Raw genomic sequence first — 25,464 nt, 5'->3', positions numbered from 1 at the left:
GTGAAATGACAGTGGCAATAGTGGAACAGGCAGACATCCTATTTGAACTACTGGGATTGAATTTAAATTAAGCAAAAGCGTTTCGGAGTGTAACTGCCTTTTGTGAAGGCCAGTTCTGCAGTAATACTTCCTTACCAGAGGATGTGTAAGAGTGGACATCTGCTTAAAACATGACCTTGCCTTTAATACATACAAACAAAATAATAACACTTTTGTAGAAAAAATCCCAAACAAAAACACACACACAAAACTGAAACGGCAAAATCCATCTTTTGTTACAGCACTTTACAAGACTTGGACCGGATTTAATTAGCCACGGTTAATTACCAGAGGATATTTAACTATAGCCCGCAGGTTCATTGAACGTGGATTTCTGTTTGAGTCTGGAGATGCTCAAACACAAATCCATATAAATGCCCTGATGGCGGATGTGACAAACCTGTTGACCCATAGCACCAGGAGCCTATTCCAGATTCTATTGGTTAACAGGTATTAGCAGGTAATTTACTGCATGAGGATAAGGGCTGTAATTGAATAGCCTGCAGGGTTGAAATACCTAGACCAAGTCCTTGGATTTTTGCCACGTGACCCATTCACACCTGCACTAGACCCGGGTCGACCCAGGAAGCTAGGCTGGTGTGAAAGAGGCCAACCTGGGAATGCCCCAGCATGATCCCGGGACCGTATTAACCAGCTAAGTCCATGCATTTTCTGGTGTGAAAGGGGTATACTGTAAATAACTGCTTGTAATTGAATCTGGTGCTGGTAGATTATTAGCTGCATGCGCTCAGGGCCCTGGTTGCTGCATTATGATCTTGTGTAGTAAATAATGCCCAATAATAAAATTGAATCTGTCTCCTTTACAGCGAGTGTATACAGCTTATTTTCTCTTTTTGGGCTGATGTCATATTCAGTCTTTCACTTAAGTTAGAACTGGTGAAATCATTGAGGCACGAGGCATAGTGATGCCACAAAATTCTAGTGAACGGATAGGCTGCATTATTAGCGTTATAGGTTTACCCTAGAAAATGTGGGTTTGTAGGGTCTGATTCTGGTTTATTCACTTATTCGCACAAGCAAATTCTCTCTCTATTGGACAAAACCACGTGCATTGCAGGTGGGGCAGATGTAACGTGCAGAGAGAGTTAGATTTGGGTGAGGTTTGTACTTCAAGCGGAGATATAGATATATATAGATATATATATATATATATATATATATATATATATATATACTTTCCAAAATAGAGGCGTCACTCCGGGACTTGTGAAAGCAAAAGTGATTTATTAGCTTCTAGGTGGTCAACGGCGTTTCGGGAGTTAACCCTTCGTCAGGACCAGAAGACAGTTAAACGTGCAACTGTCTTCTGGTCCTGACAAAGGGTTAACTCCCGAAACGCCGTTGACCACCAAGAAGCTAATAAATCACTTTTGCTTTCACAAGTCCCGGAGTGACGCCTCTATTTTGGAAAGTGTACTGGTGGCTGCAACGCCACATAGGAAGGCACCCGGGCAAGCAAAATCATCGATAAGCGAGGAGTGCCGGACATTTACCTACCTGTAAATATATATATATATATATATATATATATATATATATATATATATACACACACACACACACACACACACACACACCATATAGACCATGATGTACTGTACCTAACACCTTTATGGATTAAAACACTTGTTTAAACTCTTTTGGAGTCCGTGGAGTGCCGCTTCTTCCTATCTGGACCCAGCCAGGCCAGGAGGTACCGAGATTGTATTACTAACCCTCTGAAGGCACCCCGGCAAGTTGTTCTTTTCTCCAGAGTGCCGAACAAACAGCGAATGTATATATATATATATATTGCAGTATAAAAATAAAGCAGCCAGTATTTACCCTGCACATAAACAAAATAACTCCCAAATCTAAAACAACACTCAAATCTAATGTTACATCTGCCCCACCTGCAGTGCACATGGTTTTGTCCGTTAGAGAGAATTTGCTTTTGTGAATGAACCAGAATCAGGCCCCATGTGCCATGTCTTTATGTGGGAATAATACATTATATTATTACATTATAAGCAACAATAAGTAATATTTATAGCACTGTAATATACATAAAAGTGTGCAGGAGGATCCCATGTTCCTGTGTGAATTCAGCCGCCCTTATTTCCCTGCTGGAGAGACGTTGTGGTCTTGTTTCGTGGCACATGGCCAGCCACTGAAGTGCCCCCTACATTTCCTAGCATGCACAGCATTAGTACATAAGCCAAACAAAACCCATGCAAGAGAACCAGAATACTTCTCATACATCCTTCCCTTCACAACCGGGGCACGGGATCGGTTGTGGGGGTTCAATGGGACAACTGGTGTTGATATGGAGTGGCTCAGCTAGGTCAGGGGTGCTAGCGTGGCATTCCCTCTCCTGAATCTTAGTACTGAGCTCCAGCTGAAGCTTGCACATCTGTTCCTGAAGTTCATTTATCATATTGACTACCGACTGCAAAGAGGCAAGATCATAAATAAATGATAAAGCGTGACACAGACAATGCACAACACTTGGGTTATATAACCCCCCCCCAAAAACGTATAAATAAAAAAGAGAGAAGTAAAAGCTTCATAGTTGTTCCTCTCGCATCCATCCACATGCCAGACTTCCTGCACTGTGTATTAGCATACGTCCCTGTGGTTTCTTCTTCATGTAAAAGGAAGCCTGATTGTAAATTTAAATCAAATATAAATACACTTGATCGTTAATACAGATCACGATTTTTGATGTTGTGGATGGAAAGGGAAGGAAAATTCATTGCTATCTACGTCTGCGTGACTAAGGAGTTAATCTTGTTTTCCAAAGTATCACAATATTGTTTCAAGAAAGTAGGAAGCCGACAATAGTTGTGGTTTCCAGACTATTCTGTTGCAGTGAAGGGGAACGAGACGAGGAAGTGCAGACTACTAGCTTTTCACACACAGAAGATGCAGCTGCAATAAACTATTTATACAGCAGATAGTAAATCACTTCCCTATTATTTGGAAATAAATCTCTGATTGCATTCTGACCCCCCCCTCTCCCCCACACACACACAGACGATTCCCCTCTTTAACATGCAAGGAGATGTGTTAACGAGAACAAATCCTGCAGAAGAAGTCATTCGATGGTCGCCAACAACCAATGATTTCTCCAAATAAAAGTCAGTGGTTTCACGGGGACACCCATAATCTGGATGGGCCGAACTCGTAGGAATGCAAGTCAGTCAGAATGACCCCCCTCAGGGTGATATTTGTTATCTTCTAACCATTATCAGGTATTACGTACTATGCTGTTGTCCTGTGCAGCGCTGTCCTACAGTACATGCCCATATACCGCCCAATATTTGGTCTGCGCTGGTGCCGGTGGCATGGATGATGGTGGGCCTGGCCAAGTGCCACATGTTCCATTTTGTAGCTTTCATGGGTGAATGGGACGTAACTCACCAATTTCTGATTAGGACAGTGGATTCGAGATTGTAAAAGATGGGCAAAGCCTTAAAAAAATTGGGGCAGTTGGGCCGAACATGTCCACTTCATTTGCCGGACTTCAAAAAAGTAGAGCAGCGATTATCATAACGATGGAAATAAGACGGAGCATAAACATTGCCACGCACAGAATGAGACGAAGGTGTCCATACACCAGCGCTAGCAACCCCACGATATGCCAGAATCCCCATTCTGACACTCAGCGGCGATCAGCAATCCGTTAGTGGATCGGAGACATTAAGCATGTTAAGAGTGCCGATCCCGGGATCAGGATTTTTACATATGTTTAATAACCCGCGACGCAAACGTCAGTAGGTCAAATTGCCCCAATGCACCGCTAGTGTATGGTCACCTTTGGATCTTGTGTGTAGCGTGTCTTCTAATAGGATTGTATCAGGCGTAGGGGTAAAAACCACCAAAGATCACACGGTGGACATCCTAACCGCCTATCACTAATCGTTAATGCCTTAACAGGCGTCCTGGAATGCACGCCCACAACAAATACAGTACTACACATCTCTTCTGCACGCCTTGCGCACCCCACAGAGTGCAGAATCTAGGTAACCTGTACTTGCCCTCTCTCCTCTGATCTTATGGGGGGCATTTTATGGGCCTTTTCTACTTTTGAAAAAGCATTTTAGGGAGAGTGTGAAAGTGACACCTACAGTATAAGCGTGCCATAAAATTAATAGACATTGATCATTTTCAGGGGTTGCTTGTGTATTGTGTTTTACAAGTCACTCCATATACTGTAAATCCGAAATGGTGCAGATGATCCTATTGAAGGTATATCTCCCCCCCCCCCCCCCAACCCCCACAAAACAAAAAAAGCTGTATAATTGAGGTAAGGTGCAATCAAAGAGATTGTACAGGGAGTCAGGGAGCTTTCTCCTATATTGGGGAGTCTCCCAACAATAAGGGACAGTTGGCATATTTGATTTTATACCCCCATGTACCGGTATCACGTTGGCATGTCCCAGAATGTATATAACACAACTTGTTTGCTGGCATTATACGCACATAGCTTGTATACAGGAGGCCCATAAATAAATAGCTATAAGTGCACGGATTACAGGTCTTCGTGTTTGTTACCAGCACATACAGGACATTACACAGCTGCACAGTGACCAGCATGTCTGCAGTAACAGGACACTACATAGCTGCACAGTGACCAGCAGGCCTTCACTAACCACAATATGGAGTCATTGGGCCGTTTAGTCCAGCACAGAGCTGTACTTATGTCTACCAAGGTCTCTGCGCCGTGATTGGTGGATGCGAAAGCAGGAAACAGCTATATATAGCGAGAGTAGCTATAAAGGCGGCGACAGTAGCAAATAGGTTTCTATAGGGTATCGCCACCTAAATGTGGCGATACCCTGCCCAGTGAAGACAGGGCGGATGGGTTTTAGTACATTTGAAAATCTGGTAAAACCCCAGAAAACATTTTGACCTTAGTACATCACACCCTAACGGCGGTTTCACACGCTCCGGTTGACGCCAGGTGGCTAAATTCCACAAGGCCAAAAAGCTGTGCCGTACACAGACGTTTACAAAGGTCGGGATGGCCACGTCCAGTGTGAATGGACACACTCCTGTCTATTATTAATGGAGTACGGCACGGCTTTTATCCGTGCAGTGTTTTGCCGCCCGGCGTCAGCTGGAGCGTGTGAAACAGCCCTAAGGATGCTTAGCGCTCGTCAGGACAGGGCAGGGGGCATCTGGGTACACCAATTTACTCATACACACAGGGCCGGTGCCACCACTAGGTAGCCTATGCCTAGGGCGCTGGCCACTACAGGGCAGTAGTTGGGAGCAAGAGGGACCCCCTCGGATGAAGGTGAGCAGAAGTCACTACCCCCCCCCCCCCCCAGCGACTCGGCGGCATCACCCCCACTTTCCCTGGAGCAGCGCCGACAGCAGCATCGCTCCCCCCCATCCTAGAGCAGTGCACCGCCGACAGCATCACCCCCCCCGAAGCAGCACCAGGCAGCTGCATCCCTCCCACCCCTTCCTAGAGCACTGCACCACCAACAGCAGCATCACACGCACCCCCCCCCCCCGAGCAGCTGCATCGCTCCCACCCCTTCCTAGAGCACTGCACCACCAACAGCAGCATCACACGCACCCCCCCCCCCCTGAGCAGCTGCATCGCTACCACCCCTTCCTAGAGCAGTGCACCGCCGACAGCATCACATGCACGCACCCCCCACCCCCCCTGGAGCAATGCGTTTGCCACCGCGCACCCCCCCGGCCCTGCATACACATAAACTCAATTGAACTAGCTACAATCATAATGTATCATCTATACACTGCTCATATTTAAGAAATAAAAAAAAACACAAGCGGACGTACAGTCGAGTTTCTGACCATCTGATACTTGGCTTCTATATTTATATCTACTTCAGGGATTCAGGTGCAAAACAAAATAAATTATCTGTCACTTAAAGAAAAGAAATGGAACAGAAGACAGAACTTTCTTAATGCTTCTGTGGGACATTTCGGAGAATAGAGATGATCACATACTCCGGCCTAGAGACTTCGGGTTGGGATAAAGCACAACAGGAGTCGGATGTCAGTCCCTGACTCTACTCAGGCTCACAGTCCAGCAGATGTGCGTTTATATATAAACGATACGTCAACAGAAGAGAAGAGGTGGCGACGGGTGGGGAAGGGGGGGGGGGGGTACTGACCTCCGCCTTACTCTCAGACTCTTCGCAATTGTTCCTCTCCTTCTCCAAACCCACCAGCTTTATCTTCAGGTTTGAAATCTCAGCCATCAGGTCCAGCTTTTGTGTTTCAAGGGACGTCCGACTCGAAAGCTCCTGCGGAGATAAAAACGATTCATCTATTTGTTATTCAACAACAGGTGACTCAACAAGTTATCATTAAAAGATCTACCATGTTCTATGGTTGACCAGAAAAACAAGCAAAGAGTGTTGCTCAACTTGGGTTGGATACTACTGCCCAGTACTACACACTTTTGATATGATTTTGATTAAAGTCAAAATCGAAAGGTTTTCAGCCGCATTTGATGCGAAGCCAAATAGAAAACTAGACTGTGCAGGCAAGACTCTATACTGTAGTACAGATATAGTACATATCTGTACTATATTGTCAAAATCATTTGATCCCGACACAACTTTTTCTGGAAGAGAGTTCCATACTTTTACTGCCCTGTCCGTAAAAAAGCCTTTCCTTTGGAGGGTACAAAATCTTCTCTTCTCCAGCCTGAGCGCATGCCCACGTGTCCTAGTCTCCGACCTCAAAGTAAATAGGGTGTCTGACAGTTTATTATATTGGGGCATATGTATTAAGCCTTAACAAGAGTTAAATACAAGGGTGAAAAAGAGAGATAAACGTCCAGCCAATCAGCTCCTTACTGACTTTTTTTCAAACACTGCCTGTAACATTGTAGTTAGGAGCTGATTGGCTGGACGTTTATCTCTCTTTATCACCCTTGTATTTAACTCTAGTTAAGGATTAATACATCTGCCCCATTGTCCCCTGAAATATTTGTACATATTAAGCATGTTTCCCCATCAACGTCTCTTTTCCAGCATAAACATTCCTAATTCGGCTAATCTGTCCTCAAAGATTAATGCCTCTAACCCTTTAATGAGCTTGGTTGCCCTTCTCTGGACTTTTTACAGTTCTAGAATGTCTTTTTTTGTAGTGAGGAGACCAGAATTGCACTCCAAATTCTAGACGAGGTCTAACCAGTACCTTGTACAGTGGCCTGTGCACAGGAGAGCAAAAGACTCTGGGGCCAGGGTGTGAGTACCAGGCCATACCAAACCTAGGTTCCCGAGTGCATTGTACACCAGTTATACGAAGAGTAAAAAATGATCCGCACTCTGACTGTACGATTAATTTTAATCAACTTTCAGAAAAAACAAATACATAATTTTTCCACATAATCTCCCTGCTTTTCAATATACTTTTTCCTTCTGTCAACAAGCTTTCGTATCCCTTTATTAAAAACAGTTTTAGTCTGAGCTGCGAGCCACGAATGCAGACAAGTCTGTAGTGGATTATAGCATTGGAAGAGTCATAGCCAATTTGAAATTGATTTGCAACATAATACACTGTCACTCGTCTTTCAAACGGAATCAGTTCACATGCATGTGCAATGGGGCTAATTAAAACTGGCGCGTGGCCTGCTAATCTTCGGAGCCTAGCGATCAGTTAGCCACCGCCATGTACACGGCTGAGAATGCCATCGCAGCCATGCAATTATTGGGAAATCCATTTGCATTAACTCCCTGTCCAATAACTCCCCTGCACCCCTGTGAAGTGGCGGAGTAGCCATAGACTTACTCAGCGCTGCGATGAAGCTTGGGTGATTGTGTCAGGAGCTGTCGACATAGGTCCTCGACACTCCCTGAAAATGGCCAGGTCCCTCCTCCAAACGCCTGCCAATCATTCTGTGTATGGCCAGCGCTACATAGCCAATGCTGGCCATACGCAGGGACACCTTGCGAATGTGCATGCACATGTGCGGTCATTTGATAATCGCAATTCACAGCCCAGTGTACAGGTCTGAATAAGGCCCAATGTTCAAAACAGTTGTGGAATGACGGCCGGCTCCTTCTTCATGGCTGACACTTGTACGAACTTCTCTATCTATTCATCTACACACTTCTTCATGACAAAACTTTCTTCATACTGTGTACAAAATCTTCAATATATATTGGCACAAGACAAACCTCAGACCACAATTTATTTTTTTAAATAAAACAATCATTGCACACTACTCTTCTTTAGGGCAAATCACCAATTTTTTCTTGCACTGCAGTCACAAATAAACTGACGTTACACATTCAAACCTTTACAACAGTGACTGGGGAGACAGCGACCGATTCAGTTCCATTTGGGCAGCTCGTCCAATTATTGAACCACCGCACATGCGCAAGCTGTCCGCCCGAAGGCAGCGAGCAAAGGCTAGCCTTCACTTCGGGCTCGCAGGGACGTGGGAGGTAGGGCCGCTGATGATGTTCTCCCTACAGCCTTTGCAGCAGGGGGAAAAAACATTTGATGATGAATGATTCACCCCATGTGTGCACAGCAGCCATACACAGTGGCGGAGGGGCAGGGTAGTGCGGTGGGGGGGGGGGGGATGCGATTGGTGGAGTAGCGGTTACCTGCTTGCTGGGCTCCGAACACTCAGAACAGCGAACAGGTCCAAATCAGGCCCCTAGTACGGAAAGCGGCCAGCAGAAGTTTTAATTCTAGTGAAGTGCGGATAATTTTTGAATCACCCTTGTAAATATGCCTATGATGGTTCACCTTCTACGGGTAGGTTCTTGCACAAGCTGATAAGCAGGCTGCTACAGATGTATGGAAAAGATACCGCAGATTCATCAGAATCTGTGGATTTAATAACTTGTGCTTCGGAATAATATAGGAAATGTATAGAGAGAAAGTGCTAATTTCTCATAAACTAAGAGCACCCATACAAAGTATTATTATTGGAAACATTCTTATAATGCTCTCTCCAGATGTCAGAGAGAAATGTAGAGATTTGCCGATTGTTCCACAATGTTACAAAGGGACATCTGCCCCCTGATTACGTGTAATAGGTAATTCAATGCAAATCCTTGATCCTAATCCCGGAGATTTGTACCTGGATTTCTATGTACCAATAAAAACATGATAGCTGGACAGAATGGTACAGACTTGCCTGCTTATAGAACCTCCTGGCAAACTCATTATACGGCTTGGGAGGCCATTTGATTCAGTTACTTGTATTCTCACTTCTTGCTGTGTACGGTCTGTTCTCAACGCTGCGATTAGAAACATTTACAGTATCTCCCTTCATTACATTTAGTGCCGGTAATCCTGTGGTTCACAACTACAGTCCTCAAGTAACCTTGCGGATCATGTTTTCTGGGTTTCTGTCTGTGGAAACATGTGAGATTATGATACCGACCCAGCAAAACAGATCCCCTCACCTGTGCTTGATTAAAGGAATCCAGAAAACATGACCCTGTTGGAGGTGCTTGAGGAGTTGAGAACCACTGATGTCAGATATCTGCTGTTTAAGTGGTCAAATAATGATGGAATAGATTTTTGTTAGTTCACTAGAAACTGGTGACATCACAGCACCTCGTGATGTCATTAGCCTTTAGTAAATAGGTTTTATTATTATCAATAATACAGTCAGCAAAAAGGCCAACATACAAATACACATGGTCAGTGCTGTGAAGTAGCAATGCCAACCACTCAACCGGAACTGTCCAGATATATCAATCACCCAGTAACTTTGAGCACTTTCCTGATACATTCCTCTAACTGCATCAGCAACACTCATCTGTAAGGGAGAAGTATATGGCTTCCAGTGGCAATGAAGCATTCTCAGGAATTTGATCATTTCTCCAGAACTTTCAACATTCCCAATTTCCGCAGGACAGATGAAACTGGGGGCTAGACACTGGAGGCACAGAGTGATGGGAGGAGTCTGATATACCATAACCCAGTGGTAGCCAACCCTAGCCCTCGAGAGCTACTAACAGTTCACATTTTCCAGACAACCTAGCTGCTGCACAGCTGCAATCATTAATCACTGACACATTTTAAAAGATACACAGATGGAGCTAATTAGCTCACTTGTGATTCTGTGAGGAGACCTGCAAAACATGCACTGTTGGTAGCTCTCGAGGACTAGGGTTGGCTACCCCAGCCATACCCCATCACATCACACGTGTAGTCAGCAGACAGCACATACATGGCAGCATTGTGGAGGCACAGAGTGATGGGAGGAGTCTAATATACCATAACCCATCACATCACACGTGTAGTCAGCAGACAGCACATACATGGCAGCATTGTGGAGGCACAGAGTGATGGGAGGAGTCTGATATACCATAACTCATCACATGACACGTGTAGTCAGCAGACACCACATACATGGCAGCATTGTGGAGGCACAGAGTGATGTGAGGAGTCTGATATACCATAACCCATCACATCACACGTGTAGTCAGCAGACAGCACATACATGGCAGCATTGTGGGGGCACAGAGTGATGGGAGGAGTCTAATATACCATAACCCATCACATCACACGTGTAGTCAGCAGGCAGCACATACATGGCAGCATTGTGGAGGCACAGAGTGATGGGAGGAGTCTAATATACCATAACCCATCACATCACACGTGTAGTCAGCAGACAGCACTTACATGGCAGCATTGTGGGGGCACAGAGTGATGGGAGGAGTCTAATATACCATAACCCATCACATCACATGTGTAGTCAGCAGACAGCATATACATGGCAGCATTGTGGATGCACAAAATGATGGGAGGAGTCTGATATACCATAACCCATCACATCACACGTGTAGTCAGCAGACAGCACATACATGGCAGCATTGTGGGGGCACAGAGTGATGGGAGGAGTCTAATATACCATAACCCATCACATCACATGTGTAGCAAGCAGACAGCACATACATGGCAGCATTGTGGATGCACAAAATGATGGGAGGAGTCTGATATACCATAACCCATCACATCACACGTGTAGTCAGCAGGCAGCACATACATGGCAGCATTGTGGATGCACAAAATGATGGGAGGAGTCTAAAGGTGGCCATACACACGCAGATTTATCTTCAGATCTGGCTGGTTGGAACAAAAACATGGTTATGGATTAGAGCAAATGACAGTTGATCATCTGCTTGGAAATGCTGGAAAACTGACAAACTGTCACTCATCCATAACCATGTTTTTGTTCCAACCAGCCAGATCTGAAGATAAATCTTACTAGTGTATGGGCACCTTAACACATGCTTGCCGACTTTTGCTGGCTGCCTTCCGGGAGAGGGCAGCCAGCTCTGTTATACAGGGGGGCGGAGCTATCGCCGGGAGCTTAAAAGAGGCAGATTGGGGGCGGAGCCACAGACAGGCTTTCCTGTTGGGGGGCGTGCCTACAGTGAACGCGTCATTTTAGCAACGTCCCCCGCCATGCAATGCCTGTATTTCAGGCATTGCACGGCGGGGGCGGGGTTAAAATGACGCAATGGCATTTTACTCACGGCCCCCCCCTGCCGAGGGGCGGATCGCGGGGGATTGGGGTTAATGCGGGAGGGTTGCCCCCTGAAGGGTTAAATTTGAACCCATGTAGCATATAAGAATTTGCACGTAGAATGCTCTCATTTTTAGTAGACTGTTTCTCTATAGCTACATTTCAAGGTTACAGAATAATAAGTCTGTGTGTCTTATCACTTCCTCACTGAGCTTCTACTTTTAACCCCCCCTTTGGAATTGCTATGCAGTGTGTTCATGCTTAAACTCCTCTATAATCGAAAACCCCCCTTGTTACTCATTTTCTTTGTGTATGATATTTTGTATGCCCTCCTTCCCTTCCCCCCTGTTGAATTTGCCCTGCAGACCAACAGACCAATCAGAATGTAACACATACATATTGTATACTCCCATGTATTATGCTTTTAACTAGCTGCCTTTGTGATATTAAACAGAATGTTTCTTGACTCGCCACCGTGTGTTTGGTGTGTAGGGTTAATTTACATTCTCACTGGTACCTAAGGGGCCACCAGGTCGAGGGGCTACACATTTATCCTTACAATTTGGGGGCCAGTCCGGGGTCCAGACGATCGTCCCCTGATCGGTAAGATAGAGAATTACTTGTCTGTCTTTTTCCGCTAAGGGATTGCGACCATCTACTGGATCTGAACTCACTCCGTGTTCCGGGAACACGTGACAAGGTAATATTTAAGTCCGGGACTTAATATTACGTAATTGTATGTAAGGAAATTTATGACGCCATAAATGTATCAGGGATACAAGGAGGACCAGGGGTCCACGTCATAAAAAAAGGACCTGGGGTCCACGTAAAGGTAATTCAAGTCCGGGACTTGAGATTACGAAACAGGTATCCGGGATACCGCAATTGAACCAGGGGTTCACAGAGAAAGCCTCCTCGATCTGATCGCCTAAATATATGTATGTACATGTTTGTCTGTTAATGTTGCAACTGTGTATTTGTTTTAAACACTCAGTGGACGGATGGTAAGTGTACGTACGCTGAAGTGTTCTGTCTGCCTTACTGTATGTTTTGTATTAAGAATACTCAGTGGACGGGTGGTAAGTGTACGGCCACTGAGTGTTATTGCTGTTTAAAGTGATTCTAAGTAGATTTGCAAAGTGATTTGGCTACTGAATGTCATTTTGTTTAAAGTAATTTTAAGTACAATTGCGACTTGACTTGTGACAGATATTATTGTGACTATATTGACTGACATACTGTTATATTATGGGATTATATTAGAGTAAAGAAACAGAATATTCCCCGCTTTTACCAGGAGAGACATGTAAAGAATATGTTGCCCGTGTCTCCCCCACAAATTACTATTTTATTAACCCTTGAGTAGACAATTTAGCGGGATAGATAGGATAATTAAAAAAATTGTCCCAAAACAATAATAACACCAATAGGATGTATAATATATTTAAAGAAAGCATGCAAAGGACGCAGTTTTACCCAAGGAGATATGAGACTCATTGTTAATGATATAATTGACCATTACAATAAATGAGACTGGGAAAAAGTTCCACTTATCAGTGTACCCTCAGTCACACAAACAACTGTAGGTTACCCACTTAATAGACAAGAAGGCATAGATGCTATGTGGGATCAACTTGCTGCACATATGAATGAAGTGTTTAAAGCACGCTCATCTCTCCCCATAGCTGTAAGTTGTAAACAGAAATAGTGACAAATTTCTGGAAAAGATTCAAGAAGTGCGGGACCGAGGAAGCAAGTCTGCCGCTTCTGCATAATGATAATTTACTTGTTTCCACTTTCATTAATAATCTGCTGCCGATGTATAGCCTCGCTGTGAAGCAGAATGTTTCAACTTAAACCTCTGATACAGTGAAGGATTTTGAAAAAAACATTTGTATAAAAAGGAAGCAGCAGATTGTTTTGAAGTTAAAAGAAACACTGTCACACCATCACATACCCCGTTCACACGCTTCCAAAATCAAAACAATCCTAGGAGACAGAATAAATCATTCCGTCCTCCTAGAGACAGGTTACCTCAGAGGGCTCCTGCGGGACCCCCACCCAACAGGCAGACAAGCTGCTATAATTGTAAAAGGGATAGCCATTGGGCTAGAGACTGTCCGTTCCCTTCAAACAAACCCCGACAGGTCAGTAACCCCATGCAGCCCAGCCAACCCAGACCTAGAGACAACCCCAGATTTTAGATTGACTGGCAGGGACTGACCTTAAAGGGCCATGACATAGGAAAACATGAATTTACTGTAATATTTGACTGCCTAATCAATTTGCTAGGCAGAGATCTTCTCTCTGTGCTGGAAATCACAATCAGTCCACCAGAAGCAGGAAAGGGAATCGATGTTTCATCACCACACTTGCTCATGACTGACAGTTCTGACCCAAACACAGAATTAGACACTGTAAATCCTCAGATATGGTCAACAGGACCTCAGAGCAATAAACCAATTAATTGTTCCCATTGCACCCACTGTACCTGATATAAACTCACTCATCTCAGCCATCCCTGTAGATGCCGCCTACTTCTCAGTAACCGATTTGAAAAATATATTTTTTAGCATATCTGTGGACACCCAGACACAACTGTTATTTGCATTTTCTTTTGAGGCCAGCAGTTAACATGATGCAGGAGTATATTGACTCCCCTGTTGTGTACAGCATCGTGCTCCAAGCCACATTAACCCCCTGGCACCCCCCCTATGGTTCAGTCCTGCTACAGTATGCAGATGATCTGCTTATCTGTAGTTCAACAAAGGAGGCATGCCGAGAGGATGGTATATCACTGTTAAACTGGCTCTGTGAATGTGGGCACAAAGTGTCAAAAAGCAAAAATGCAATGGTGCAAAAAGAATGTTGATTATTTAGGTTTTGTCTTGACAAAAGGGGAAAGGAAAGTCAGCCCACAACGCATTCAGTCTGTACTGGGTCTGGTCCGCCCAAACACTATTATTGCAGACAGTGGATTTCTGACTGTTCCTACTATGATAACATTTTGAGACAAGCCACACTCAATGACAAACCTAAACAGATACAATGGTCACAAGAAATGTTAAATGCATATGAAAGCCTTAAAAATGTATGTTGATGAAAAGTCCGGCATTGACCCTCCCAAACTATGTTCAACCATTTCATTTATATGCAAGGGACAAAATGTAAAACCATGGCGGGTGTGCTGACAAAAAATATGGAGGTAAGCTGCGCCCCGTGGCATTCTTTTCCAAAGTGATGCCGGTGTCGGTCCAAGGTATGCCTGCCTGTCTTTGGGCACTGGCGGCCTGTGCAATGGTAGCTGAGATGGCAACCACACTCACCCTAGGCTTACCCACTGTTCTCCATACCACACATAATGTTGTAGCATTACTTAAAGGGCTACACACACAACATGTCAGCCCAGCGTCTTAGTGGAGATGAGGTTCTGTTGCTAGGAAGCCCCTCACTCACCATTAAGTATGCAAACGCATCCTCAGGCCCCGCACCCATTCTAAATGCACTTTTAGGACTAAAAGGGCCACAGGATGACATTCCTGACGATCATGACTGTTCTGCATCAATAGAGTCAGAGACCTCCCCTAGACTTGACATTTCCCCTGTACCAATACCAGGTTCTGACCATGTATTTGTGAATGGTTCTTGTAGTAGACCCAATGACTCGACATATCAGGCAGGCTACGCAGTGGTACGCCTCCCAAATGACATTTTAGAAGCGAGACCCATTCCATATCAATCAGCACAAGCTGCAGAACTCATAGCGCTCACAAGAGCTTGCCAAATGTAGAAAGATAAACCTGATCACTGAACTACAAAGATCAGCATCACAAAAAGACTTGGATGACTGGTTATTTCCAATATTGCAGAAAAATCCTATAACAGGATTGATCTGCAAAGAGGGGAGACCATGCATACTACAATCAAGCGCCCCATTGTTCATTGCTCACTACCATGGGGTAGGACATTATAGCAAAATCACCACAGCCATACTTTTGAGCAAAGACTTTTATATCACAGATGCAAAAACAGTTGCACGCATACTAACACAAGAAATCATCCCTAGATGGGGATGCCCGCTCCAAATAGATAGCGACAAAGGCACTGCCTTTACAAAAAAATCACACAAGCTTTAGTGAAAGCATTTCAAATAGATTGGAAATTTCACATTCCCTATCATTCTCAAAGTTCAGGGATAGTGGAGAAAAGGAATAGGACTTTAAAGGACAAACTTAGGAAAGCAACAGGAGGAACATTAATAAATGGAAACAAACCCTCCCCATAGTCCTAGCAGAAATTAGAATGACCCCCCCAACAAACTCTGGGTTATTCACCCTTTGAAATTTTAATAGGAAGACCTTTCCCCCTCATCACCAGACTTAGTGAAATTGAACATGGTGTTATTTGTAAAAATCTTTCTAATCCACAGGAATCAACACATCCTTTCCAGGTCGGAGACAAGGTCGTTGTGAAGGTTCTCCCCAGGAATAAAGGTCCAGGAGATTTCACCCACGGTCCAGAGACAGAGATCGTAGCAGTAACCAGGACGGCTGTCCTTACAGAAGAGAGTCCAGTGTGGATACACGCATCCAGGGTAAAGAGAATCCCGAGTAAAGTCCCGGATAGAGAACAGATCAAGGCGAGGTACTAATGGGGGCAGACAGCCCTAACCTCCTACATGATGGAGAAGAGGATCCATCTTCTGATGCCACAAGCCCTGAGCCACTTTCTGGCCTGGACCCTGATGATTTTGTTCGTCATTACTCCCTATATCCCTATGTATAAGACTGAAGTAGATATAACCCAAGATGGTGAACTACTAACCCTATGGTATAACTCATCTAACACTTATACTGATATATTGATGCAATAGGGGTCCCAAGAGGGGTCCCAGATGAATTCAGGGCCAGAGATCAAGTTGCGGCTGGCTTTGAATCCATCATACCCATAATCACCGCAAACAAGAATGTTGCTTGGATTAATTACATTTACTACAACCAGCAGAGATTTGTAAATGATACAAAAGACGCTTTAAAAGGCATTGCAGAACAATTAGAAGCCACATCACAAATGACATTTCAATATCGTATGGCTCTAGATATGATATTAGCAGAGAAAGGAGGAGCTTGTGTTTATATAGGGAAAGTTGAAGGATGTTGTACATATATCCCTGACAATACAGGCCCCAATGGTAAAGTTACTCTAGCTATTAAAAAAAAAACTGGAGGATTTATTAATAGAATTGAAGAAGAACTCAGGCATCGATAACCCATGGAGCCAATGGTTTGGATGGTTTGAAAAATGGTATAGAACAGGCCCTTGTTCAATTAGCAATCTATATATTGATTATTCTTACAATTATCTGTATTGTTGTTTTTTGTATTATACTATGTTGTAGAAAACTTGCTACCAAAGGTATTATGTATGAATCCATTGCCCCTGCACACGCAAATTCCCCTGAAGGTTACAAACAATATCTCGCTAAGCACAGAAATAAGGAATTTGGTAAGAAGAATCATATCATCTAAATTCATGATTCTAAGAGGGGATTGAAGGGTTAAATTTGAACCCATGTAGCATATAAGAATTTGCACGTAGAATGCTCTCATTTTTAGTAGACTGTTTCTCTATAGCTACATTTCAAGGTTACAGAATAATAAGTCTGTGTGTCTTATCACTTCCTCACTGAGCTTCTACTTTTAACCCCCCCTTTGGAATTGCTATGCAGTGTGTTCATGCTTAAACTCCTCTATAATCGAAAACCCCCCTTGTTACTCATTTTCTTTGTGTATGATATTTTGTATGCCCTCCTTCCCTTCCCCCCTGTTGAATTTGCCCTGCAGACCAACAGACCAATCAGAATGTAACACATACATATTGTATACTCCCATGTATTATGCTTTTAACTAGCTGCCTTTGTGATATTAAACAGAATGTTTCTTGACTCGCCACCGTGTGTTTGGTGTGTAGGGTTAATTTACATTCTCACTGGTACCTAAGGGGCCACCAGGTCGAGGGGCTACACATTTATCCTTACACCCCCCTTTCCGGGGGGGCCGGGAGGGGGACCCGATTTCCGGGCCCCTTCCGGCCATTCCGGGAGGGTAGGCAACCCTGGTCTAACATAACAGACAATTCAACATATTGAATCACTGACCGAGATTAGAAAAGTCCTCAGCCTGATGGTCAGCAACATGGAGTCGCGACCCCATTCTGAGAAGGCTCTGACCCACTTTGGGGTCAGGACCCACAGTTTGAGAACCGCTGTTTTAAAGCATCAAGCTTAAATTTTCGGTCCTTCCTCATCTTTGCAGCCACAGCTTATGACAGTTTCGTAGCTTCTTTCAGAATAGCACCACGGTTTGCTTGCCACGCATTTGGGCTCGGTGTCTTGCTTCGCTCGCCACAACTTTACTAAAGTTTGTATGGTTTCCTAGCACGGCGCCCAGATTTGCTGCGTACGCAAACGTAGTGAAGTCGCATCGCATGGTACGTTTTTGCCGTGTGATGCGATGCGATTTCACGCCCTCCTGTCAGTCAAAACTCCAGAGGCCCCAAGACAGGATCCCAACTTACAGGTGCTACTCTCCCTCTTGGGATTCCGTGACTCCCATAGACGGAGAGCATGATCTGTTTCTAAAAAAACCCCACTAGCCGAAGCGTGGCGAGCGGCGGCGGAACGCGTCCTCCGACCTTTTCATACCCCCACTATCCACGTCGGAGTTGAATTTATATAGTGTGGCGAGCACAGTGAGCCACCGAGCCCGAAGCGTGGAGAGCCACGCGGATTACTTTACATGTATGCGCCAATGTGGATAGTGGGGGTATGAAAAGGTCGAAGGACGCGTTCCGCAGGGTGGCACAAAACAATGCCAGAGGTGCTTACAATTGAACAAATCACATTACATGTCATAGTAAGCACCCATCACATCTCATGGCATGGGTGCTTGTACAATGAAAATATTGCATCACATCGCATTTGGTGCCATGCCATCCTATGCGATATTTCATTGTATAAGCACTCCTGTGCACTTAACATGGTTATCGCACAGCACTATACACGGTACGCGATGCGATTTTCCTACGCAGAATAGCCCACTAAGCTATTTGCTTAGTGGGCCTCGTGCTAGGAAACAAGTACCGGTTATTTAATAGATGGTGGCATGGACACAGGAGGGTGGCGTGAACCCAGGGTGGTGCGGGTTACGCTACATAAGTTCTGCAGCGTAAGCCGCGGCCGCACATTTTCTGCCCCATTTATAGTAATGCAGCATTAAGTGGAGAGAGCACAGATGATGTTGACATGAATTCAGTAGACTGGAGGAGGATATGAGGTCATAGTTTGCATTTGACAGAATATCAGGAACATAATATCCTCTACAATTAAAAATGTATTTAAAACTAAATGAACAAGTCTCTATAAAACCCTGCAGCTGTCAGACCTACTATTACAGCCACTTAGCAATTATCCTGGGGTGGAACATTCACCAACTCCCTTGATTTAAGCTGTGTAATCCTCTGGGAAGTAACGTCCTCAGTCACTGCTATACTCGCTGGGGTTCAAGCCAAAGTACTGCCGAAGAATGATTGACGGGAGTCTCTAGCCCAGACCTGGCCAACCTGTGGCTCTCCAGATGTTGTCAAACTACAAATCCCATCATGCCTTGCCACAGTTTTGCTATAAGGGAGTGTTAAAACTGTGGCAAGGCATGCTGGGATTTGTAGTTTCACAACATATGGAGAGAGCCAGTTGGCCTGTCCTGCTCTAGCCTGACTTTACTGCAAATGGGAATTTACACTACACCTGTAGCTGACAAATCCACCCCCTTCTCCTAACTGCCCAAGGGCATCAAAGTAATTGCCCTGGGATTCCCTTTGGGGAGAAACTCTTAAGGCCCATACACAATAGCAGATTATCTTTCCAATCTGGCTGGTTGGACTGAAAATCTGGAAATTTTTGGGCACAAATTACAAAATCCACCATTTGCTCCCAAAACTTGGAAAATGGACAAAAGCAGTCATCTGCATAAAGATATTTAACCAATTTGTCTGAATGACCATTTTCATCTATTTTCCAGATTTTCATTTCATCCAGCCAGATTGGAAAGATAATCTTCTAGTGTGTATTAAAGGAAGATATCAATCAGATTCTGACAATATTGCATCAATCCCATGGTTGCCTACCTGACCCTCTCCTTCAGGGAGAAAATGCTCTGTTCCTGGGCTTCCCTGGTAATGTATGATTACCAGCACCTGTGGGGAGCTAGGTAACTGATAAGAAAGGTGTCACCACAGGTGCTGGTAATCATACCAGGGCCGTAACTAGGGGGGGGGGGCTAGGGGGTCACGCGCACCGGGCGCTGGAGGGTGGGGGCGCTAGTTTGGTGTCCCGGCAGCGTGGTCCCTGGGATGAGCAGCGGGGGTCCGGGGACTGGTGGGTTAATGCCAGGTCCTAGCGGGGTCCCGGGGACTGGTGGGTTAACTCCGGCTCCTAGCGCTGCCGGATGGTGGGCGGGAGGCAGGTTTTGAAAAGACTTGCCGGACGCTGATTGGCTGAATTCAGCCAATCAGCGTCCGGCAAGTCTTTTCAAAGTCATCAGCGCTTCCCACCGCCAGGCAGATAGCGCTAGGAGACAGAGTGAGTGAAGGCTGCCGCTACACCAGTCCCTGGACCCCTGGACGCTACACACAGGTATGTTGGCAGCGGGGGTCCAGGGACTGGTGTAGCGGCAGCTTTCACATACACAGCCGCTCGCTATTTGCCTGGCGGCGGGAAGCGCTGATGATTTTGAAAAGACTTGCCGGACGCCAATCAGCGTCCGGCAAGTCTTTTCAAAATCTGCCTCCCACCCACCGCCCGGCAGCGCTAGGAGCCGGAGTTAACCTTCTCCAGTCCCCGGGCCCCCGCTGCCTGACCCCAAGGCAGTGATTTTTTTTGGGGGGGGCGTCCAAATGACTGCCGACCCGGGCGCCGAAACACCTAGTTTCGGCCCTGATCATACATTACCAGGGAAGCACAGGAGCAGAGCATTGTGTCCTCCTGGAGAGGGGCATGCTGGGAGGTATGGATAATGTAGGATTGCCAGCACCTGTGGGGAGCTAGGTAACTGATAAGAAAGGTCTCACCACAGGTGCTGACAATCCTACATTACCAGGGAAGTCCAGGAACAGAGCATTGTGTCCTCCTGGAGAGGGGCATGCTGGGAGGTATGGATAATGTATGATTACCAGCACCTGTGGGGAGCTAGGTAACTGATAAGAAAGGTGTCACCACAGGTGCTGGCAATCATACATTACCAGGGAAGTCCAGGAACAGAGCATGGTGTCCTCCTGGAGAGGGGCATGCTAGGAGGTATGGATAATGTAGGATTGCCAGCACCTGTGGGGAGCTGGGTAACTGATAAGAAAGGTGTCACCACAGGTGCTGGCAATCCTACATTACCAGGGAAGCCCAGGAACAGAGCATTGTGTCCTCCTGGACAGGGGCATGCTGGGAGGTATGGATAATGTAGGAATGCCAGCACCTGTGGGGAGCTAGGTAACTGATAAGAAAGGTGTCACCACAGGTGCTGACAATCCTACATTACCAGGGAAGCCCAGGAGCAGAGCATGGTGTCCTCCTGGAGAGGGGCATGCTGGGAGGTATAGATAATGTAGGATTGCCAGCACCTGTGGGGAGCTAGGTAACTGATAAGAAAGGTGTCACCACAGGTGCTGGCAATCATACATTACCAGGGAAGCCCAGGAGCAGTGCATTTTCTCCCTCATGGAGAGGGTCCATGATTAACAATTAACAGTGATTTACATCATTATTTATCAAAAGCCTGGGCAGAGATAAAACTGGAGAGAAATAAAACACTAAAGGTGCCGTCCGTTTTGTACTATGCGATGCGCGCTCTCGCGCATCACATAGTACGGTACAAAAAGTATGTGCTGCACATACTTTTTGTACTAGCTAAACTTCGCATCGGATCGCATTGCATGCACACCGCATGCACTAGGCATGCGATGCGTGCTAATTAAGACCCAAACGGATCCGTTAAACGGACCATGTATGGGCCCCTTAACCAATCAGCTCCTGTCATTTTTTTTAACAATATATAACTACGCTTCACCTCTATGAGGTGAATTACCACCACTGACCACTAGAGACCACTCGACAGAAAACTAAAAACAAACTAAAACAAAACAAACATTAACAATAAGCAGAAATGATTCTGGTTCTCATGATCTAATACTAAACTTCATTTTACATTAGAAGGGGCACACACGGTGCGATATGAACTACTGATATGGACTATATAGTCCATGATCATATCGGTAGAAAGAATAGCACATATCACATTGTGTGTACACAGTTGCGATTACGATGTCTGCCCCTGCGGGGTCGGTATTGCAAGAAGATAAAAAATGACAGTGCAGGCAGCTCAATTTTGCCTGGAAGCATGTTGCCTACCTGCCCCTCTCCTTCAGGGAGAAAATGCTCTGCTCCTGGACTTCCCTGGTAATGTAGGATTGCCATCACCTGTGGGGAGCTAGGAGGTAATTGATAAGAAAGGTGTCACCACAGGTGCTGACAATCCTACATTACCAGGGAAGCCCAGGAACAGAGCATTGTGTCCTCCTGGAGAGGGGCATGCTGGGAGGTATGGATAATGTATGATTGCCAGCACCTGTGGGGAGCTAGGTCACTGATAAGAAAGGTGTCACCACAGGTGCTGGCAATCATACATTACCAGGGAAGCCCAGGAACAGAGCATTGTGTCCTCCTGGAGAGGGGCATGCTGGGAGGTATGGATAATGTATGATTGCCATCACCTGTGGGGAGCTAGGTAACTGATAAGAAAGGTGTCACCACAGGTGCTGGCAATCATACATTACCAGGGAAGCCCAGGAACAGAGCATTGTGTCCTCCTGGAGAGGGGCATGCTGGGAGGTATGGATAATGTATGATTGCCATCACCTGTGGGGAGCTAGGTAACTGATAAGAAAGGTGTCACCACAGGTGCTGGCAATCATACATTACAGGGAAGTCCAGGAACAGAGCACTGTGTCCTCCTGGAGAGGGGCATGCTGGGAAGTATGGATAATGTATGATTACCAGCACCTGTGGGGAGCTAGGTAACTGATAAGAAAGGTGTCACCACAGGTGCTGGCAATCATACATTACCAGGGAAGCCCAGGAACAGAGCATTGTGTCCTCCTGGAGAGGGGCATGCTGGGAGGTATGGATAATGTATGATTGCCATCACCTGTGGGGAGCTAGGTAACTGATAAGAAAGGTGTCACCACAGGTGCTGGCAATCATACATTACCAGGGAAGTCCAGGAACAGAGCATTGTGTCCTCCTGGAGAGGGGTATGCTGGGAGGTATGGATAATGTAGGATTGCCAGCACCTGTGGGGAGCTAGGTAACTGATAAGAAAGGTGTCACCACAGTTGCTGGCAATCATACATTACAGGGAAGTCCAGGAACAGAGCACTGTGTCCCTCATGGAGAGGGTCAGGTAGGCAAGTATGAGCTAAAATCGCACTGTGGCTCTTATTCAGATCTGATCACAGTACAAATTTGTTCTCAAAATGGGCAAAACAATGTGCGCTGCAGGTGGGGCAGATGTAACATGTATAAAGAGAGTTAGATTTGTGTGTTATTATTTTGTTTCTGTGCAGGGTAAACACTGGCTGCATTATTTTTACGCTGCAATTTCAATTTCAGTTTCAACACACCCCACCCAAATTAAACTCTCTCTGCAGATGTTACATCTGCCCCACCTGCAGTGCACATGGTTTTGCCCACAAATTTGTACTGCGATTAGATCTGAATAAGGGCCTGCGTGTATGTGCCTTCAGAGAATACTGGTTTCATAGAATTAAAACATTCTTTAAATACTAAAAAAAATCTTACGGAAGCAAAACTCACTTCATCCGTCTCCTTCCATCAGTTTTCCCAAGGCCCCTAAGCTCTGCAGATCCACCTGTTACAGGTAGGTGCGCTCAGCAGCTCCTGCATGATAACCAGGAATACAAACGCTGTGCAGAAAATCCTCCAGACAGAGAGCGCAGCTTCCACGTGGAGCTTCAAAACTTTTTTTCTTTTTTTATAGTAACTGCTACAGTGGACTGCCAGGAATATGGAACCCCCTCGCCATACGCTGCCGCCAGGGGATAATTAGAAGCTGCTCTCTCCTACAAACTAATCTTAGGTTTGCTTATTCATTCTCAGTCCTGACCATAGCAGCACAGAGGGAATTTACGTGTAAATGAAAAACAAATGTGCGATGCAGGCGGAATCCAACACAAAGTGCACAAACAATGGGAACGTTGCCCCCACATGGAACCCTTTTTAGCCTGCCAAGGGGAAACGCACCAATGCTCGCTGATGCAGGACTGGTATTTTTAGTTTGCAGAGGATTTAGGAGAAGCCAGGGTGCTGTCATCATTATTAAAGCATCCGGAGCATTTGGGCTTTCTGTGCACAGGTGGAACAAAGAACAATCCTGGCGGTAAACGGCATTTGCACAGTAGTGGCGCTGACCCTAACTGTCATCAGGTCACAGTACGTGTCATTGTAGGACGCCTGTAAACTGTGGGATATGGTTTGGCCGGTGGTTAAAGGGACGCTGCTTCTGACAAATGTTTGTTTCTTAAGTTTTATAGACAGATTTTCTACATTTTTTATAGCTGCTGCGGTTTCCATCAAGACTCAAAGCTTTCCATCTATAGATCCATACAAGTGTTTAGTTGTATTCTAGTGTCCACTTCCCTACACACATTAAACAGGTACAGTAAAGCCCCGTACACAAGGGGGATATATCGCTCAGTGTCCCGTTTGCATCAGCGACCAGAGAGGGTCGCTGTTGAAAAAGAAACTGCTGGGGGAGCCCGGCAGTGGTAATCAGCTGGTCGCAGGAGCATGTTCCTGCGACCTGCAATCACTACAGGGGAGAAAACGGGAGCGCGCACCCGGTGATATATCGCCGGTGCACACTCCCATTGCAGGCAATATGGTCGCTCAGCGACCATATTGCCCGCGATATTACACAAAATCGCCCCCGTGTGTACGCAGCCTTAGTGCTTGTCATACATACATACATACATACATGTAGCCTAAATGCACAAATTTCATGGCTGAATGAAACCAGGTGAAATGGAGGCTTGAATAAGCCAGCCGGCATATGTGTAATTCTTGAGTGTACCAGTTTAAAGAGACAGTATAGTAGCCTAATATAGGCCTTTACCTCTATTTGGAAAGTCTCATAATTAAATTGTGAGGCACCGTGATGAGCTGCGCGCGCACACACACACACACACACTAATTGATCTGCAGATATATTAAGGTTACCACCTCCCTTTAATTCTGGACACATTAATTACACAGGTTCTGTGGTACACAGGTTCTGTGGATGATTAAAACCAGGTGAAATGGAGTCAGCCAGCCAGAGAACCTGTGTAATTAATATGTGTCTAGAATTAAAGGGATGAGGTAGTAACCCGAAGATATATCTACAGACGGATCGGACAGCGTTTTCTTCTGCTCGATCCTTCGGGACTGACACCACAAATGGGTGGGCGCATGCACTGAGCTGTTAATCGTTGTTGGCTCCCGGCGTAGCTGTACGGGCAGGTGGCAGATCGCTCATACACCATACTTGCCTACCTGACCCTCTCCATGAGGGAGAAAATGCTCTGTTCCTGGACTTCCCTGGTAACGTAGGATTGCCAGCACCTGTGGTGACACCTTTCTTAGCAATTACCCACAGGTGATGGCAATCCTACATTACCAGGGAAGTCCAGGAACAGAGAATTTCCTCCCTCATGGATACGATGCGCCGATATATCATTAGAATTATTGGGCATAGGCTGTGGTGCACAGCGGACGCAATATATCTGTGAATGACGCCGTTCACAGATATATCGATGGTACACACTGGCCG

The 25,464-nt window shown here is 45.5% G+C and overlaps 1 protein-coding gene across 9 annotated transcripts in view; it reads right to left on the bottom strand.

Moving 5' to 3' along the window:
- Window positions 1-25,464, bottom strand: part of PPFIBP2 (PPFIB scaffold protein 2) — a 172,549-nt gene that overhangs the window by 49,851 nt on the left and 97,234 nt on the right. For 8 of the 9 annotated variants that reach the window (XM_083164330.1, XM_083164335.1, XM_083164327.1 and 5 more), the window contains one exon: window positions 6,195-6,326. In XM_083164330.1, coding sequence (XP_083020456.1) covers window positions 6,195-6,326 — 132 coding nt within the window. Of the gene's footprint in view, window positions 1-6,194; window positions 6,327-23,450; window positions 23,850-25,464 lie in introns of those variants that run through there. The other variant, XM_083164334.1, reaches the window with a different exon arrangement.

This window comes from Crinia signifera, chromosome 11 (genome assembly GCF_055691185.1).
Source record: "Crinia signifera chromosome 11, ASM5569118v1, whole genome shotgun sequence".
In the NCBI taxonomy this organism is placed as follows: domain Eukaryota; kingdom Metazoa; phylum Chordata; class Amphibia; order Anura; family Myobatrachidae; genus Crinia; species Crinia signifera.
Note: the sequence above shows the minus strand (reverse complement) of the source record. Positions and strands in the feature narration are given on the sequence as shown.